Source organism: Homarus americanus, unplaced genomic scaffold (genome assembly GCF_018991925.1).
Source record: "Homarus americanus isolate GMGI-L3 unplaced genomic scaffold, GMGI_Hamer_2.0 scaffold8226, whole genome shotgun sequence".
NCBI classification, from domain to species: domain Eukaryota; kingdom Metazoa; phylum Arthropoda; class Malacostraca; order Decapoda; family Nephropidae; genus Homarus; species Homarus americanus.
The window spans coordinates 3,019,145-3,040,835 of NW_024717620.1; the positions used below are offsets into that span (position 1 = coordinate 3,019,145).

The following is a 21,691-nucleotide window of genomic DNA, read 5'->3' on the forward strand; positions in this document are numbered from 1 at the left end:
ACAAACGATGCCTGAAAAGTGCAGCCTGCAACTCAAATAAAAGTGTTTTTCCCTGCCCCCTAGTATACAGTATACCTGTACAGTATAAGTAAATTGTAAAATTTTAAATAAGAGAGAAAAACAAAATTCGTAGCGTTTTAGACCCGTGCGCTATGTTTACACCACATGATCAGTCTGAAACACATGTGTAGTTTTTAAGCGTCCTCAGTGATTTCTGATTACTGTTTCTCCAATTTTGTGACTATGGAAAAGAAGAATGTCTCCGGGAAGTGTTCTGGTGATCACATTTCCGGTGGTGATCGTAAAAGAAAGGCTATAACACTTGAAGAAAAGCTTGATGTTATCAAGCATTTTGAAAATAAGAAAAGAACATGTGATATTGTGTGTGCAACGGGAATAAAGGAACCTACTTTACGCACCATTAGAGACAATGCAGTAAAGATTAAAGCAAGCTGTATTGCTGGAAAAACCTTGAGTGCTAGCAAAAGTGTGAGATCACGGCCAAAGGAACTTGAGGAGATGGAACGGCTTCTAAGTGTTCGGATAGAAGATCAAAAGAAAAAGCGATCTGGGACCAGCTTCCTCACCATTAAAGAGAAAGCCTTATCAATATATGAGGAACTAAAGAAAAACTGCACCTGATGATGACGATGAAAACTGTTAAATTCTATCTGCATGACTCCTCAACCTCAACGTCACCCTTCTCCCCCATCAAGTTATATTCATATTTTTTCAAGGTAAAGTGTTACATTTACTGTATGATTTCAACATTAGATATGAATGTAACATTTATTTAGACTGTGCTATCCTTTGTGTTAGGCTAACTACGAAATTTTTTTCGATTTCGAGTAATCTGCACTTAACCCTATTTTCTCCATAAGCCCTGTTATTTCTATTACGCGATTTTCTATAACACGATGTTTTACAAGAACACAACTATCACGTTATAGCAGAACTGACTGTATACATTCATCCCTTGGTTATAGCGCACTTGGTTATCGCGATTTTCGTTATCACGCCTCCATTAAAATCTGCACACCTGCTGTTATAGCGCATTTTTCAGGCCGAGAATTTGGTTATCACACAGTTGCCTCCAGGTGTAATGTTAACCCCCTGGTTCACCTACAGTACATCTATTGAGGATAAAATCTTTCACCTGCAAATTGACAATAACACATTTGCTGTAATCAGACATGTCTAGTTGCCTCAACAATTGCAACCCCAGGTGCAATTGGGGTTGCAATTTCAAATTCTGTGTCATTACTAAGGAATAACGAAGTCTCTGGTGCACTCTAAGATTGAGAGAAAACAGAGGACTCAGGCGTCCTGAAGCGAGAGAAAATGGACTCCTCAGACGGGAAACTCAAATAAAGAAAGCATAGCTACATGTTTTGTGGACTACAGTATTGAGCGTACCATTTTCATCACTTTGTAATAAACCTAGCCATGCCTATGTGTGTTTCTGATACTTACCATAACATTATATCTTTAGTGGGTCTGAATGAAGGTGGTTGTACAAACACAAGCACTCACACATGCCACTCAGACTGACAGAATTGACAAGTTTTACCAACCATAAAGACAGTTGAAGCTTTAAACATTAATCACAATGGATCTTAAATATTCCAACTGTAATCAGATAATATCTAAGTTGCCTCAACAATTGCAACCCCAATTGCAATATCAAATTCTGTGTCATTACTAAGGAATAACGAAGTCTCGGGTGCACTCTAAGACTGAGAAAAAACGGAGGACTCAGGCGTCCTGAAGTGAGAGAAAACGGACTCCTTTGATGAGGGATCAAATAAAAAAAAGCATAGCTGCGTGTTTTGTGGACTACAGTATTGAGCGTATCCTTTTCATCACTTTGTAATAAACCTAGCCATGCCTACGTGTGTTTCTGATATTTACCATAACATTATATATATCTTTAGTGGGTCTAAATGGTTGTAAAATGGGAAAGTTGGGGTTGGGTCTTGGGTGCCTGGAACCAATTAGAATAAATCCCATAGGTTCTGTACTTTCGTTATCGCGTTTTTCGTTATCACGCACTCGGCGGGGTCCCAATTAGGCGTAATAACCAAGGGATATATATATATATATATATATATATATATATATATATATATATATATATATATATATATATATATATACACTAAACCCCACTTACGACGGGTTAGGGACAAATCCAGGTCTAAGTCCGATATGGTCGTAAGTCCGATATAGATAAAAATTTTTTTTTTAAAAAATCTACAATGAAATACAGTACAGTAAGTAATGAATAATGATGAATGGATACAGTACAGTGAAAGTAATAAATAATAAGGAATGGATACAGTGTGACTGAGCACTAACCTTAATGTAGTCAGCTGAATACATCCCCATAATTTTCTAATTATACATGGAACTACATTAACGGAAACTTCGGTATAGAAAATGCGTGTCATTTAAAAAAAAAAAATTTTTTTATCTATCTAGGTCGTAAGTCCCGACGGTCTAGTCCACACGTAAGTGGGTCTATATTATATATATATATATATATATATATATATATATATATATATATATATATATATATATATATATATATATAGTATAGTCTCAATTTATCGGATTGGTTGGCGCCACTAGCTGTGATTGGTCTAATTATAACATGACGTGTCCTGCCACCAGAGGGAGAAAGTCGCTGACTTAGCTGGGCCAGTCTCATTGTTCTCAGTCTCCACGTATACTGTTCGCTCTTGTGCCCGTTATTCCCCTCACAATGGCTTCTGCTGGACCCCCACCACCCCTGAGAAACCTTGAACTACCTGGACCAAGCCATGGTTATGTGAAGGAAGTCATTGAGTTGGGGAAAATCAAGCTCATCCTTCAAAAGACAGTCAAGCATCGATTAAGTGTCTAACCTTCTGTTGAAATTTATGGAGCCGTATGTCCAGATGTATGTCGACAACATCAATGCTAGTTGTCAACGTGAACTGTATTACAGACTTCCGTCTGCAACCCACCACAACCACAGCCAGCCCAAGTCAGTGATAGTGACAGTGAGGATATGGACTTTGGGGGTTTGTCAGGGGCCTGCAAACCTCTGTGAATAATACTGATGATTTACGGAGGGCCACTAATCTGCCCTCTGCCTCGGAACCAGCCACCATCCCGTGTGCCGACCCATCTCTTCTACTAACGTAAAGTGTCAAACACCTTATATTTGTACAGTAGTGTAGATTTTTATTTAGATATTATGTGTGTGTCAATACCATCATAAAATTATTTTTTTTTACTACAAGGTATGTATTATGTCGGAAAAAAGTGGAGTTTGGGAGTAGGCCGAGTCTCTATTTCAATTAATCCCATATGTTCTGTTATTTTGTTACGCATTTCCGTTTTACGCGGACCTTCACGGGTTCAATTGACAGCGTAAATCAAGAATATATATATATATATATATATGTATATATATATATACAGTCGGCCCTTCACATACGCGGGTTTAGCATTCACGGATTCGCAAATACGCGGATTGCCCCGCCAGAGGAATATTCTGTACATTGAAGTAATTGAAGTACATTCAAATCGCGAGCGGCACGGAACAAGGGACACCGCCCGCTCCCGCAACCTCACACACACACACACACACACATAGCTCTCCCTCACTCAGTCAGTCTCGCTGTAACCACACTTGTGTTGACATCAGCATTGTAGTTGCAAAAATATTACATTTCTGTGAATGTATTATATCAAGCACAGTATGAATAGAATATCACTAATATAAGAGTATTTTAACCGAAAACTACTAAAAAAACGAGTAACATATCTTGAACATTGGAAGGTTAGGTGAAGTCTTTTGTTTTCGTCATGTATTTTATCCTATTTTACATTGAAATACATCACGTTTCAGCAAAATTACTATTTATTTCCAAGAATATATTCATTCAGGCGCAGTTTAGGTAAAATATATGTGTGATGTAACATTTTTTTAATTGAAAACGATTCGAAAAACACGTACCCTCTAGCCCTGTTCAAGGAGAGGACTGGGAGAAGCTGTTTGGTGCTGCAGACGATGGCAAGGAAAATGATTTGGATGGATTTTAATGAAAATATTCAGAAATATGGTATCGTAGTATTTATTCAAGTCAATTAGGATAGAATATTATTGTAATACAACAGTAGTGACGATGTGGAGGAGGCGGAGGGATAGAGCGGGGAGGAGGGATTATAAGACTAATGATAGGATAGAATATTATTGTAATACAGTACGAGTACAACAGTTTTTTAACTGAAAACCATTCGAAAAGCGATTACGGTAAAATATTTTGAACAACGAAAGAAAGCGAAAGTCTTTCCTCATGATTTTATCCCACTTCCCACTATAATATGTACATCATTCCAGCAAAAATATTACATTTCCATATTTATTTCCGAGAATATATTCATTCAGTCACAGTTAAGGTAAAATATACTTGTGATGTAATATTTTAATGAAAATACGGTATCGTAGTTTTCTTTTGTTTCAAATTTAATTAACAAAGATTGATGTTTCAAATGTAATGAACAAAAATTTATGTCCAGTATCTATAAATAAACTTTAATAAATGAATACTTTATGTTTTACATCGTCCTGTGCTACCATACCATGGATTTGGCTACTTTGGGCTTGCTATGATGACGCAAGAGATCTGCCCTGGCAACTGTACCGACACTCACAGCCGGTGGTGCGTTGGTGCATCGTTTCCATTGTTTACTGGTAGTGACTGGTAAATATTTTTCAACCTAACGAAACTATTACCCATTTAGAGGTCGACCCCCAATTTTTTGACAAATAATTTGGTCTTAAAAACTCGTACACACAGGTATATACGGTAAATAAGGACATGGGGGCTAGGGTTTTTTTTAGGGGAGGGGGGGCAGCAATAGTACACAGATTTTTAACATCCATGGGTATCTCTGTTACCTAACCCCCGCATATGTTAAGAGCCGACTGTACTACTCTTGTACAGAGCCTGTGTTAATATACGTAGTCATCCCCCACGCCCTCGAGACAAGCTACCAAACTTCCTGTCTTTACGTCCTCCTACTATAAATATTCTACCTATATGTAATATCCTCTTCTGGTGAGTTTTGTCTCATTATATATATATATATATATATATATATATATATATATATATATATATATATATATATATATATATATATATATATATATATATATATATATATATATATATATATATATATATATATTTATTTCATCTAAATCCACAATGAAAACGTGGATAAGATAAATCTTGATAAAATCACACGGGAAAATGGAAACAACGGAGTACCTTAGCTTTCGTCTTTATTCAAGACATCTTCAGAGGCAACTGGATTACATGGACAGAGAGAGGCTTAAATATACAGGGTGACCTTAAAAACAGGAGGTCAGGTCATAATGATGACATCCACTACCGTATATCTCGGCCTACAAGACGGAATTTGAAGAAAAAAAAATCAGCCCAAAGTTAGGGGGTCGTCTTAAGCACCAGAGATAAAATTCTTACCTCTTAAATTTTGCGGTTTAGCGTGTCAAGAGTGGTGATGGAAACATGGTAAACCACTCACAAGGTCCTACCACTAATTATTTTATACTGAAACTTACATTTGGGAAGCTGGATTAAAATGAAGATTACCGGTATATTAAAATGATAAAAATGTATTATAAACCAGTCTAACATACCGTAAAAGAACAATATACCCCGGTAATAAACACAGCTGCTATCATCACCCCCCCCCCCCATTTGCCAGTGACGAGAAAGGGAAAGCGACCTTGACAGTGACCGCCTGTGGCTATTTTTAGCCGTCCTTGTGTTCGGAGGTGGTCAGTAATGCATATCTGTATATTTACTGATCATAATACTTATCTCCTATAAATAATTAATTTAAAATTAATTTTTTTACAAAGAATATTCAGTAAATGACTGCGTTAATTCTTGAAACTACCGACAGTGGTAAATTTAGGATGAGAATGATTAACAGAAGTCACGTCATGGATTCGGAGTTTGGTCCTTAATGATCATAAATGTCTGGTCAACTTCACCTACCAGGTATAATGGTAGCCTCCCTTTTTCGCGAAACAAGTATATAATTAAAAAAAATACTTGCAGTGTGTTTAATGTATTACAATATATTATAGCTAAATAAATAAACAAATAAATCGGCAAATCTATTTCAAGTAAATGGAAATATTTTACTCACACCAACATTAGTTCCAGTTAAATAACTGACGCTTAAGTGAGTCACTAGTGTACAACAGCTGGTAAAATTTGATGCCAATACTTGAAGTGAATTGGCATTATTTTAAATAACCAACCATAAATAAATGGAAAAAAGATCAAAGGTGAAACATTATATTGTATGTATGTTGTGTTGTCAAAGGAAGAGAAACAATTGAAACTCAGCAATTGTGTGTAAATGAGGCAGTAAGATAAATCAGCAACCTAAGACTTGGTCAAAATTTTCGTGATGCCATATGGAAGTACAGTAGGGTCTACCATTAGACAATACTGTACATTATGCTTCCAATATCTTCCCAGGCAGTAGAATCTCCCTGTTTGGTAGCTGCCTAAAACTTTTAGTAATATTACTTTGATACAACATGATAAATTTGACAAACAATGAAAATAAACAAACAAAAGTTATTTACCAAGACCTTCTCTCTCAGAACAGAGGGGAGATAAGACAGCTATTTATAGCCTGTCTTTGTGTAGGAAGTCGACCACACTAGAAATAATTCATTTAAAATTTATATTTTTTACATAGAATATTCAGTACATGACTGCAATTATAAAATATTGTGTATATATATATATATATATATATATATATATATATATATATATATATATATATATATATATATATATATATATATATATATATATATATATATATATATATATATTTGTGTAATAAATGTATGTAGTAAGTATGTACAGTAATCTTTTTCACTCAAATCCTAATGAAACACTATTGAATTAGAATACTGTAGCTGGTTGAAGCAAGCTTATAAATTAAAGAAAATACTTGCAGTGTGTTTAATATATTACAGTATGTTATAAATAAATAAATAAACAAATAAATCGGTAAATCCATTTCAAGTAAATGAAACAATTGTATTCGACACCGACATTAGTTCAAGTTAAATAACAGACTTTTAAGTGAGTCACTAGTGTTTACACTACACCAACCTGTAACATTTGATGCCATTACTTGAAGTGAATTGGCCTTATTTTAAAAAACCAAGGATGTATAAACAGCACTGGTCAATGGGATGGTTGGTAAAGGACTACTGGGTCAGTAAGCTCCCAATGGTAAGTGTCACATTTGGGGTACCGGTCTTATACAACGAATAGGGCTCAAAAGCTACTTTGAAAATGGAAATTTTGCGGGCCGTCTTATACACCCCATCGCCTTGTAGGCCACGATATACGGTGTGTGTGTGTGTGTGTGTGTGTGTGTGTGTGTGTGTGTGTGTGTGTGTGTATATGTGTATATATATATATATATATATATATATATATATATATATATATATATATATATATATATATATATATATATATATATATATATATATATATATATATATATATCTTGATAAATTCACACGGGAAAATGGAAACAACGGAGTACCTTAGCTTTCATCTTTATTCAAGACATCTTCAGAGGCAACTGGATTACATGGACAGAGAGAGGCTTGAATATACAGGGTGACCTAAAAACATGAGGTCAGGTCATAATGATGACATCCACTAATCCCCACACCAACACACAGGTAGAGGAGCTTAAGAGAAGGGTGGTGACGTGACTAGCCAGGTCAGGTCAGAAAAAAGGGACCCACAAAATAACTATCATACATCTAGATCAAAGGTTTTCAAAGCATTTTTAACCTTGGGCCACTGACAAATAAATTTATGTAACATATTATCAGTTTTGAACTGACCATCACTAAGGTTTATTGATTTTAATTCCTTAATCAAACTAGCTTCAACCAGAAGTCTTTCTGTGACACAAGATGATTTGAATACTTCTAAGCTTTTTTCCCAAGCAATGGGATGATTATTACTCCTAACATGAACCAACAGGGCACTGCTAAGGTGTTGTTTGATTCTGAGCTGCAGTGTTTTTCCTGTCTGACCTACATAATTACAATTACATTTGCTACATGGAATACAATAAACACTTCCATTTACATTCAAACTTGGGCTATTCCTTATTAACATATTGGCAATGGTTGAGTCATACTTGAAAACAACATTAATATTTAGAAGCTTGAGGGACCGAACTAACGGGACAAATTCATTACGATAGGGCAGAGTCAGAATATTCTTAAGTGTTTCCATTTTCCCGTGTGATTTTATCAAGATTTATCTTATCCACGTTTTCATTGTGGATTTACATGAAATATATATATATATATATATATACAGTGACCCTTCGTTTAACGAACACCTCGGTTAACGTAATTTTGATTAACGAACTGCCTTCCATAAGGATCTTCAATTCGGTTAACGAAGTTCTTACGAACCGACCTCAACATGTTTTCGCTTGCACTGACCGGGCAACCAGCTTTAGTATCAGTCCGCCAATACATTAATCGGTTCTAGGGCTTAAATTCCTTACTATTTTTGTAAATATCAAGAAGTTTATACTATTCAATAATTTTAAAAGTTTAATATTCAATTTTTTAGTAATTTTAACAATTATTGAACATAATTGAAGGTAAAGTGACTAGTTTAATGCGCAGCATCCAGCCTCTTAACACAGCAAACAGGAGTTATCTCTCTCTGTTTTCACTGGAGGTAACATCTTGCTTGAGACTCTCTTCAACTAAATGCTTTTTTTCTGTGTTTCCAAGCAAATTATTGGTCATTTTGAAATATATTTTACATATTGACAATATATAATGCAGTGCAGTGTTGATTTAAAGAAAATAATCTACACCAAGAGAACTAAAATTTTATGGGTGAAATGGCACCATGGGGTGACTTCTTCCACCCCAATGCCTTCTCTTCTTCCTTCTCCTCCACCCCTATTCTAAATCCCATCATCATCCAGGAGCCTTCTACATACACACCTCAAAGTAAGTGAACTTTTCTACCATTTTTGTTGAATTTATGAAATTTTCGGTGAGCTGGAACCAATTACCCAAAACCCATTGAAACAATGGTTTCGGTTAACGAACTTTTCGGTTAACGAACGACCTTCTGGAACGGATTGAGTTCGTTAACGGAGGGGTCACTGTATATATATATATATATATATATATATATATATATATATATATATATATATATATATATATATATATATATATATATATATATATATATATATATATATATATATATATATATATATATATATATATATATATATATATATATATATATATATATATATATATATATATATATATATATACACTCTTACTCTTAAATCACTACTGTAATGCTGATACAGTGATTAATTTTTATCAATTGTGCAAAATATATGACGTTTATATTCAAATTATTCGCTGTCTTGCAAGGATTCCAGCAATATAAATTTTATTCTCCTAAAACTTACAGACTACTGTACAGTATAACCACCAAACACTTACTGGTAGGGGGGGGTGGGGGGGAGGGGAAGGAGGGGTGACAGTGACATGTTTGACAGTTAGTGCCGAAGGTCTAGTGAAGTATTTATTTGTTTATTATGTCCTTAAGATTGAGTTTTTGTTTTTTGCTTATAAAATGTCATAGAAGTGACCTGGGAGAATATAATTTACATTTCTGGAATTTTTATAAGATAGTGGTTAATTTGAATGTAAACATGCAACAGTTTGCACTAGACTAAAATTTTAGTATTCATTTTGTACATTATTTTGATTACATGTACAGTACAGTTTTGCCCTTAGGACAGTGTGTGCATGTAAATGAGTTTCAATAAAGTTACATATATCGAGCCAAAAATAATAGTTGAAAAATTTTATGTACCCGGTAGACAATAGCTTGGATGGCTAAATTTTAGAATGACCAATAATATTAATATAAAAAATGCACAAATATTAAAGAGCACAATTTTATTGACATTCACTCTATTGGAAACGAATGTAAACATAGAACAGATTACTGAATTACTGGATTGGCAGACTAGCCCATCAGCTGATGCTCACAACCAAACATGATGTTCGTAAGAATTTCGTTAATCAAATTTTTGTTCGTTAACTGAATTGAAGAATCTCATGGAAGGCAATTCGTTAACCGAGGGACCACTGTATATGCATGCAATAATATCGCCAGTGTATTTCCAAATCTCATTTTAAGTATTTCCATAACTTATAGAACAGCTATAACATTCGGTCTAGGGGGTCACAGATCTCTTTCATTTCTTTTTCCATATTTTGTGTTACAATACAGGTGCTCCTCTTCTTACCAACGAGTTATTCCTGACACTTGTTCATAAGTCCAACTTAATCTTGTAGTTACCTAATATATTGTAAAAGATAATGAATGTTTGGTACAGCTACACCCTACAACACAGCCTTAAAATATGGAATTTTCTTCAAAATAATCCGGTCTCATCCACATGAAACACCTGCCCCTTCAATGATGATGTTTATATCTCTGAAAGTTTGTAAATCAAATGTTCTTAAGTAGAGGAGCATCTGTACGGGGAATGGGCACAGGTTATCAACCCACAACGTGGCAAAAAAATAAGAGTGTAAAGAAATTAAAAATTACAACACCAGTATCCATTAATTTAATTTTGTGATTATTAAAATAAAGCAGGATATTTTTTTTAAATTTACAACTGTAAATGGAAGCATTTACTGTAATCCATGTAGTAATTATGTAGGCCAGACTGAGAAAGCATTACAACAGAATAAAGCAACACAAGTATAATACATATTAGAACAGCATCTGAACGCAGTGCACTTTTCGTTCTTATAAGGAACAATAATCATCCCAAAGATTGGAAAAACTGCATAGATGTGTTTAAATCAACATGTGTCACAGAAAGACTTCTAGTTGAAGCAAGTCTAATTCGGGAAATTAATTCTATAAACCTTATTGATGGTCAGTACAAAACTGGTATGTTACATAAATTTATTTTTATTTTTTTTACAGGGATTAGCCCACCCGGGCACAGGTCACTGACCCACATTGGGGCCTTTGGGGGGGGATTTATTATAATTATAATTATAATAATAATAATAATACAGGTTGTACCTCTCTAGTCCAGCAACCTCGGGACCTGACCGGTGCCGGACCATGGAAATTCACCCTTTTCCTGGATAGATAGTGACTTGTGCTTACGCTTGGAAGCACTAGCACCACTTTCTCTGCTTCATGGTCTCTTTGAAGACATATTGAAGGGTTAAATGTCGTACAGTAGCTTCTCAAATTTCGCGAGTTTTTAATTCGACGTTTTCTACTTGAACACACAAAAAAAACATCACATTTAAAAATTTTGACGGCGGAAACTCGAATTTCGACGGGTTTGAACGGCTCACCAACGTTCAGACGACATGCACAATCATGTAAACAGCGTCATTTCTCTTATGTACAAAAGATTCATTATTGTTTATTACTGAAAGTCTTATTGATTGAATTAATGTTTGTGTGTGCAAAATGAGCAATATAATTCATTAATAATATGTAGAATATTAAAACACGAGGAAATGAGACAGCATTATTTTCGTTAATTACAAAACCAGTGAATGACTGGTTCTACATATAAAACTGAAGAAAATAAGACTCTGGTTGTAGCTGTAGTAAAACTAATATGGTTGTTTTAAGTAATGTTATTTAATGTTAATAAATGGAACAATAGAAGTAGCTAACGATAATGGTAAAGCAAAAAGAGAGATCGCGTATGTAAGTACGCACATGTGAAAACATATCGTCATTACATTTACATAAAAATATGAAAGCAACACTTATTTACTGTTCATATATATTTTAATTAATGTTTCTGAATTTGTTTTTATTGAATTAATGTTTATGTGTGCAAAATTAACAATACAATTTATTAATAATACATGGAATATTAAAACACACGAGGAGACGAGACCAGGGTTGCCAGATGGCCGTTTCCACGGCCAAATTTCCCGAATTAGGCCGTAAAAAACTTCGCCTGGCCGTGGAAAAATGGATGGTCACGGCCAAACTATTTGGTCGAATTTTGGCCGAATTTTGTAAAACACGTATTAATTCCTCATTTAGTGGATTGTGAAGAATATTCTAGCAGATTTTCAAATTTCACAATGAAAATGCCGGCTCAGTGACCTCACCTTGTCATGACCTCACCTAATCAGTGACCTCACCTCTTCACATGTTTACTTGACCTACTGAGCTGACTGATCTTTCTAGTTACTACCTTAGTTGTTAGTTCTCATATTTGAGTTGTTCAGGCTGAACGTGTCCAGCATATGGGTTAAGCTTCAGAGCTTACAAAGCCATCTGAGTAACTTTCTGAAATTCCGAGTGCTAGTTTTCAAAATGTCCACCAGTAAATGGAAAGGGTCCTACGACAGTGGTAGAAAATACAACAAACCAGGGGACGATGACAAACTAGACGTTTTTGCTTACGCCAGCTAGTGTTATCAAGTTCTCCACCATTATCATGCTCCACCACCATTTCAGATTAAGGTGAATCTTCACTGTAGATTATAAATATTATGTTTATGTAATTATTGGGCTCTCAATTCTTAGTGAAAATTTGGTTTTATTACGACATTTTAAGTTGATATTGTAGGGGGATACTTTTATTTTGTGTGGATTGCAAAAATAGCCTTGTGCTTCCCATCCAAAAAGTTTTGGTCGAAAGTTGGCCGATTTGGCCGTGAGGTTGCGTGAAGTTGGCCGTGAAGCTTGTCATACATCTGGCAACCCTGGGCGAGACGGCTGCCAGCATTGTTTTTGTTAAAGCTTACAAAACCAGTGACTGATTGGTTCTACATATAAAACTGAAGAAAATAAGACCCTGATTGTAGGTGTAGTAAAATTAATGTAAAAAAATTAATATGGTTTTTTGAAGTACCTGTAATGTTAATTAATGTTAATAAATGGAACAATAGAAGTAGCTAACCATTAATGGTAAAAAAAGTGAGACTGCGCGTATGTAAGTGCGCACATGTGAAAACATATCATTACTCTACATAAGAATATGAAAGCAACACTTATTTACTGCTCATATATATTGAAGGGTTAAATGTTGTACTCTGTATAGACAAGCAGAGAGAGAGAGAGAGAGAGCAGCCGAACTGCCGGATGTAAACAAACCTTAATTTCCCGCAGCTTTGTTGTTTTTTTTTACGGGGATTAGCCCACCCGGGCATAGGTCACTGACCCACATTGGGGCCTGAGGGGCAAAAATTTAATACTCCTGTAATAACAATATTAATTCAGATAAGTGTAAAAAAAAAAAAATTGCCTATCTACCCATTGGACAAACTAAAATCGTTCTGGACTACGTGAGTTTCCGGACCACAGAATGCCGGACTAGAGAGGTACAACCTGTACTTGTCAGTGGCCTAAGGTTAAAAATGCTTTCAAAGCATTTAAGGTGGACATAGATGATTAGTGAGTCTCTGTTTTTGACCTGACTTGACCTGAGCTGTAGTTATGTCACCCATTTTTTATAAGCTCTTCTTTTGTTTACGGTGGTGGTGGTGTGTGGATTAGTGGATCCCATGTTATTGACCTGACCTGTTATGTAAGGTCACCCATTGTATAGTAACCTCTCTCGGTCCCTGTAAATTCAGTTGCCCCTGAAGATGTCTTGAATAAAGATGAAAACTAAAGGTGCTCCAGTGTATCCCTTTTCCTTTGTGATTTTATCAAGATTTATCTTGGCTACTTTTCCACTATTACCATGTTTGTGTGGATTGTCCATACAGTATTTACCTCCTGAGTTGGTGTCCAGGCTGCCATTAATCATACAGTATATGAAACAAGATTTAAAGCTGGACACTCCTACTATCACAAACCACCTTTCACAGCAAGGGAACGAAACTGGGTATTGCTGTATGACTTATGGGTATTGTTTTAGATGGTAAGGCAGGTCACAACTCCCTGGGGTAAACAAACACTAAAGTGAGACCTCTCATTAATGGGCTATATGGAGAGGAGAGTCCGTTATATCAAGGGGTCAATTAGACATGAAACCCCAATCTAACAAACTAAATAAAGAAGAAAGACCATTATATCAAGGGTCTGTTAGATGTGAACCCCCCACAACTAACGTACTATATATACATGGAAATGGATGTCTAAATAGAAGTCCCTTACATGAAGGCTTATACAGTACTGCACTTTACTCATCTCACCACCAACCCCAGAGCAGTCACATCTTTTCACTCACCTCACCACCAACCCCAAAGCAGTCACATCTTTTCACTCATCTCACCACCAACCCCAGAGCAGTCACATCTTTTCACTCACCTCACCAACCCCAGAGCAGCCGGATCTTTTCACCGCGACCAGATTGAATGTAACATCGGCTGGGTTTCTGAGAGTCTGTACCATCAAGTGAGAATGTCCGAGGACAGTCAGCTGGTAGGTGGACTCGGACAGTGGGCTCGTGACGTTGACGAAGTTGTCCCGAGTGTTTTCCGTCAACTCCGTTCCACACTTACGACACAGTATATGGTCTGTGGGAAGCGTTGTGGATCAGCTACGTGTGGTATGGTACCTTACTAAGCCTCATGTTATACTTGGTAAAATAAAACCAATTAAAATATCATAAAATATTGTATCATTAAGTATAGACACCTAGTACTTTAGTGTCACAGGCAAAGTAGCAGACAAGGATTTTAATGTTTTGATTTGCTGCATATAGACAAACCCCAATTTATGAAGATCAGGTTTACGAAAATTCCAATTACAAAGATAAATTGTCCAATGTTTTAATCTATGTATGAAAAATTCTAAATCCAAATTTTGTTTCACCTTTTTCATAATTTCTACAGAACAGTATTGGAAGATAGTGTGATGCTGACGAAGGGGCCTCAGGGCTTCCAATACTAATGGTGGTAGAATAATGTATATATCTCACTTATTACGTCAAGGTGTTCTAATCCTGCTGGTGGTAGAGTAATGTACAGTGGTCCCTCGGTTAACGAATTACCTTCCATAAGAATATTCAATTCGGTCAACGAAATAAATTTGGTTAAGGAATTCCTTACGAATTCCTCTCAACATGTTTTCGCTTGCTCACCAGCTGGGGTATTAGTCCGCCAATACAGTAATTGGTTCTAGGGCTTAAATTCGTTACCATTTGAGTAAATATCAAGAAAGTTGTACTATTCAATAATTTTCCAAGTTTTATATTAAATTTTTTAGTCATTTTAACAATTATTTAACATAATTGAAGTACAGGAAACTAGTTTTTAGTGTGCCAAACAGCCACTCAACTCACCAAACAGGTGTCAGTTTGTATCTCTGGTCAGTAGAGGTAATATCTTGCTTGTGGCTCTCTTGAACATAAACTATTTTTACGTTTTTACAGTACAATTATTGGTCATTCTGAAATTTATTTTACATATTGACAATATATAGTGCAGTGTTGATTTAAAGAAAATAATCTTGAATTACACCAAGTGAACTTAAAATTTTATGGGTGAAATGACGGCATGAAGCATGGGGTGATTTCTCTTCCACCCCCGCTTCCTTCTCTTCTCCCTTCTCCTCCACCCCCACTTCTAATTCCCATCATCATCATCAACCAGGAGCCTTCTACATACACACCTCAAAGTAAGTGTACTTCACTACATTTTTTTTTACTTTGTATGTAATTTTCGGTGAGCTAGAACCAATTACCCAAAATCCCATTGGAACAATAGTTTCGGTTAACGAACGACCTTCTGGAACGAATTGTGTTTGTTAACCGAGGAACCACTGTACTTCAATAACCCATCACTGCAAATCAGTCGCTGTCAGGATCGTCCACGTCAGTGTTACTTTCAGTTGACTGGCGCCATATTTTCACCATGCAAACTTATGTATCACGGGACGAAGACAAACTCAGATGCAGTTTATTCTTTGTGTAGACGCTGCTGCCATATGGAATCACAAAAATTGTGACCAAGTCCCAGGTTGCTGATCTGACTTTCTGCCTCATTTACACACAATTGCAGTTTCAATTGTTTCTCTTACTTTGACAACACAACTTACATATATCGTTCCTCACTTTTGATCTTTTTTTTTTATTATAATTATTACTATTAAAATTATCGGTAATTATTGACAACTGATCTGCGGCTGATTTTTCACGGAAAACGAGAATAAAAACGCCGCAATTTCACTGTGTTTTATAGTGGACACTGTTGTAGTTAAAAGTGACTATGTATTTCTATATCAAACCTAACCTAACCTACTGTAAGTTGATATAAAAAATAAGCAGCAGAAGCATTGTTAGAAAACCTCACCAACCTAACCAAACAAACCTACCCAATCTTACCTAACTTCCAAGCCGATCCCTGGACCCCCAGTATATTAAACAGAAAGAACTTACTATGATATGGTGTAATTTTAATTTTTTGGTGGACGTGAGAGCAGCCACCCATATCAAACAGTTAATAAGCATTCACTGAGCATTGGCGTTCATCCGGCCCGGGTGGCGGAGTGTTTTGAAATACAGCACATCAATATGATTGGCTGTTTACGTCCCGGGATGAGACGTCACCGCCGAGAAGACATAATAGTGTGCGCCTAGGCTCCTAATCATCTACGAAACGAAGCATTTGCACAAGAAATGATTATAATATCAGAAATCACTGATGAAAAGAGAGTATGAAAATAAACAAAAAGCAAATAACTTTTCCAAGGGTTAGTCATCAATATTAACCATCTATATATATTATTATATTTTAGGATAGGTTTTGATTGAACTACTGTTCATATACCCAGGACATTTTCAGCACATGACCCGACTCCTCTCCTAAAATTTTACTCAAGCTTCATCAATTCTTAGTTACTTTGTTATGAAATTTATTATCCAGTGTTAATACATGAGAAAACTGGAGTACCCGGAAGAAACCTGTGATGTTTACGAGGTTTACACTGAATAAAACTATCCCACTTTGATCACAACCCAACCCAACCTAACCTAACCCAAAGGGTGAGATATAACGAGAAATCAGAATTAATACTAAATAGCAATAAATGTAATAAATAAATCAAAATGACGATAAATGAGGTCCTTATATATTAGTGCACCGTTCTGTCTAACCTAACCTAAACAGAAGGACTCCACCCCCCTGATTAGGTTAGGTTGGTTTGGGGTGATTTTCTATGGACTTTTACACATATTTCTAATATCCAAAGAAAGAACGGTGCACTACTATAAATTGACCAAATGAGAAATACTGTACAGTAGTGAGTAATAACTATAAATAACGAGAAATAATGATATACAGCTAGACCCCGACTTACGACTGCTTGGACTTACGACCGTCGGGACTTACGACCGCCGCAGTTGAGAACATTTTTTTTCTTCAAATGACACACGCATTTTCTATACCGAAACGTTTCCAGTTAATGTAGTCTCCATGTATAATTAGAAAATTATGGGGGCCCCATGTGCATTCAGCTGACTACATTAAAGGTAAGTGCTGTCACACTGTAACCATTCCTCATTATTTATTACTTTCACTGTACTGAATCCATTCCTCATTATTTATTACTTTTTCTGTACTGTATTTCATTGTAGATTTTTTATTTAAAAAATTTTTTTTATTTTTTTTTCATCTATGTCGGACTTACGACCATTTGGACTTACGACCTGGATTTGGGTCCCTAATCCCGTCGTAAGTCGGGGTCTAGCTGTATAGCTGGTTTTCCAGCATCTTCGTGGTGTAGATTAATATTGTCTTTTCTCTTCGATCATTAAGTTTACTTTTACAACGTAAAAAAAAGAAATAATAAATAATAATAATGATAAATAATGAGTACTATAAAGAAATAATGAGAAATAAATCGGTTAACATTCAAACATTGGCTGTCTGCAAGTTTCCAATTTTTAATATTATGGACACAAAGACTATAGTATAAAAAAACAAACATAAAACTTCAATATTATTTCTATTGCAAATCAATATTAACAGAGTATAGTATCTCACAAATTTGTAGCCATAAATTTACGTACCTGCCATGTTGTCAGAGTCATTTCTCTCCTCCTCTCCTCACTTTTCTCGTCCTCCTCTTTGTGACATGACAACCCATTAATGAACTTCAATTATCGTGTCATGTGACTTGGCTGACCAATCGTTTTGAAGCAGCTATTTTGAAGGCTAGTGATGGCGTGCAAAAAGTGCTCTCTCCCTTATCAAGCTGTCATTCAGCGAGTTTATGAGAACACTAGTGAAGCAATCCAAATATTACAAGATCACGGTGTTTACCAACATCAAGACTGTGTCCTATGTGTGGAAATTGTTTACTTTTCAGAAAAGACAGAAATTCTTTGGTGTAACCATTACCAGATTGCCCTCCACCACAGTGCAGGGTAGCAGGTAAACTAAAAAAATTGGTTAAGTTAGGTTAGGTTAGAGTTTTTTTTTTGTGTTTTACTTGAATCTGACTGCCATTTTGGTACATATTAGCAGTTTCTGGTAGAAATGAAAATGTTCCCTTTTTGGGGTAAATTTTTACTTTCGGACACGAGTCCCTAAGGGTTGACCAATATGTTTTTCCAATTTATTTTGCTGTGTTTTAAGCGAATCTGACCTTAATTTTTGTCGGAAATTGATGGTTTTTGCCCCACCCCGACCCCCCCAACAATAATGCGGGAGACCCTGGGATACCGGGGTTTTTGGGTGGGGGGAGAACACGAGTCATCTGACCTAACCTAACAACTTACTGTAACATAGGCCTAGCTTAAACTATGTACTTCCTTGACCAATTACAGAACCACTGGTGCTTGTCCTTTCTAAATTTACAAGGTAACTTACAGTGTGGGCACTCAACAGACATAGGGAGAACACCGTGATTACGTAGGAATTGGATAGCATGATCGTCTTTCTCGTAAAACTCGGCAATAAACTTAAAATAATCGTAGGAGCACAAATGATAACCAACCTCCAACACAGCAATTGTCAGACTGGTGATTTAAATTCAAATCCTTGCCCAGGCTGCTCCCTTTGAAAAAATTCAAATGTGATTGGTCGAAAAAAAATCGCGTGATGAGATCAATACATTACTGGTCACGACTGGATGACGTCAGTTAACACTGCGCACGTGTGATGTAAACACAATCATAATTAACTCGGTTTCACGCAGATAGCATCTCTTCACAGAGACAAAGACTGAAAAATACGTAAAATCAATTAAATTCAATTGTCGCTATTTTTCATTTCCGTATTGTAAAAATGGGGATCAAAATGCTCAGAATAGGGAGATCTAAATGTTTCAGTGGTTTATAACTTTGGGGCACACTGTGTCCAAAAGTAAAATAAACCCTTTTTGGTATTTGTTAACTTTAGTCCTATAATTCTTTATGATAAATCTGGCAGCAACATAAGTGAAACCTACTGAAAATTCTAAGAAAATTTTCGTCGAAGATTTTTCTGTCGCAAACGCATAATAAAGAAGATATGGCGCTCAAAACTATTGGTTAGGAAATTATCGGGTGACCCGCTGTCATCTTCAAAAAACCAGTTGTGCATGTGCCAGACAATTCCGCCCATGACCAATCAAATTCGTTTTTGTTTTTATTACCCATCGTCCACTATCAAAGATTTTCAGTTGCAGTATGGTTGCTTTGTGTAACAGGTGTGATTTCCGCTATTTTGACTTGCTGGCCCGTTTTAACCAGCAAGAGGATATATTTTTAGAAATTGTACTTTATCAGGGTATACAATACTTGTGTGTTGTGCCCGAAGTGCTCAAACCCTGTGTTTTTTGTCCCTACCAAAAACATTGGCGTTGCACTAGTTATGTAATTCATAAAAAGAAAAAAAAATACTTTTTGTGCATATGAAGTGAGTGACTGCAAGGGCTCTTTTATCTTAGTTAGGTTAGGTTAGGATGCATATTTTAGTGACAATTTTTTTATGTTTTGAATGAATTTTACCTTCAAAACTGACACAAATCACTCGTTTTTGAGTTCCCCCCTACCCAAAACCCCATTCTCACAGAGGCCCCCATTATTATTGGAGGTAGGGGGAGTCAAACCCCAAAATCTTTTATTTGTGACAGTTTTGAAGGTAAAATTCATTCAAAAACAGCAAAATACAAAGGAAAAATTTATTTTGGTATTTTACTTTTGGACATACTGTAGTGTGCCCAAAAGTTATAAAGTACTGAAATATTTAGATCTCCCTATTCTGAGCATTTTGAACCCCATGCAGTATATACCAGGCGGAAATAGATAATAGCGATACAAATGAATTTAATTGATTTTACATAGTTTTCAGTCTTCGTCTGTGAGATGTTATCGGCGCATCACGCACGAACAATATTAACTGACGTCATCCAGTCGTGACCAATGATGTATCGATATCATCACACGAATTTTTTTCAACCAGTCACATTTGATTTTTTTAAAGGAAGCAGCCTGGATATGGATTTTAATTTCATTGACCAGTTTCACAATGACCGTGGTGGAGGTTATTGTCATTCGTGCTCCTACGATTATTTTAAGTTTATTGCCAAGTTTTACGAGAAAGACGATCATTCTATCCAATTCTTATTAATCCCGGGTTCTCCCACTTTTAACTAAGGTATTGTACTTTTGAACATGGCACACCCCAAAGTTTTAAACTACTGAAACATTTAGGTTAGTTTAAGCTAAGCCTACCGGGGGTCCCAAGCTAGGGGTTAGGTTAGGTTTTGTAAGGTTAGATGACTCGTTTTCTCCCCCACTCAAAAACCCATATTTCCCAGGGCTTCCCCCATTATTGCTGGAAGGGGGGGGAGGGGCAAAAACGAGCAATTTCTGCCACACATAGAGGTCAGATTCGTTTAAAACACACACACCATAACACACCATAAAACAAACTATTCTTGTATCAACACCCGAGGACAGCCAATGGACGAATATTTAGCAAATAAAATGATGAGAAATAACAATAAGTAAAGAGAAATAGAGCCATAAATAAAGTTAGTATTGCAGCAGGAGTCAGCAGCCGTTATCAACACCTTCACTGAGTGTTGTCACGAGTTGTAGGTCTTGGAGCATTTATTAGTCTTTTAACTTAACCTAATCACTACATCGGTCATTAGGTAAGTGTGTATGGGCTTACCGTGATGATGGTCGTCGTTAACAGCCAAATTACCTGAAGACACAAGACAAACTACCACAGCCAGACAGACCGACTGTGTGTACATGGTGACGTCACTATGGCCTCCACTACACCTAACAATAGAATTATTATTAAATTACATATAATCGACAACTCAAAATATATGTAATATTATAATTTATATATTATCTACAATAAATGATTATATTATTATGAAATTATGCTGAAATAGGCAACATATTTACCTTTTTCTTCACATTCATATCACAAAGTATTAATTCGTATCTTTGATCAATTCAATACGGTGTACCTACAACTAGGCTCATCTTAAATAACCAACTGGGCCCACACGTTACTAACTTGGCACACTTCAAACAAGTACTTTTTTTTTTTTTACTTTTATCCTCTTCACCACTGATG

At 35.8% G+C, this 21,691-nt stretch overlaps 1 protein-coding gene across 8 annotated transcripts in view; it reads right to left on the reverse strand.

Annotated features, from left to right (window-relative positions):
- LOC121858952 overlaps positions 1-21,375 on the reverse strand; it is a 50,373-nt gene extending 28,998 nt beyond the window's left edge. For 6 of the 8 annotated variants that reach the window (XR_006087582.1, XR_006087579.1, XR_006087580.1 and 3 more), the window contains exons 1-2: positions 21,272-21,375; positions 14,475-14,683 (exon numbers count right to left, since the gene is read on the reverse strand). Coding sequence is in view for 2 of the 8 variants with exons in the window: in XM_042355609.1 (XP_042211543.1) it covers positions 14,475-14,683; positions 21,272-21,356 (294 nt within the window). In the remaining 6 variants the exon portion in view is untranslated. The remainder of the gene's footprint in view (positions 1-14,474; positions 14,684-21,271) is intronic. The other 2 variants (XR_006087583.1, XR_006087578.1) reach the window with 1 other exon arrangement.
- Positions 21,376-21,691: the final 316 nt, after the last annotated feature.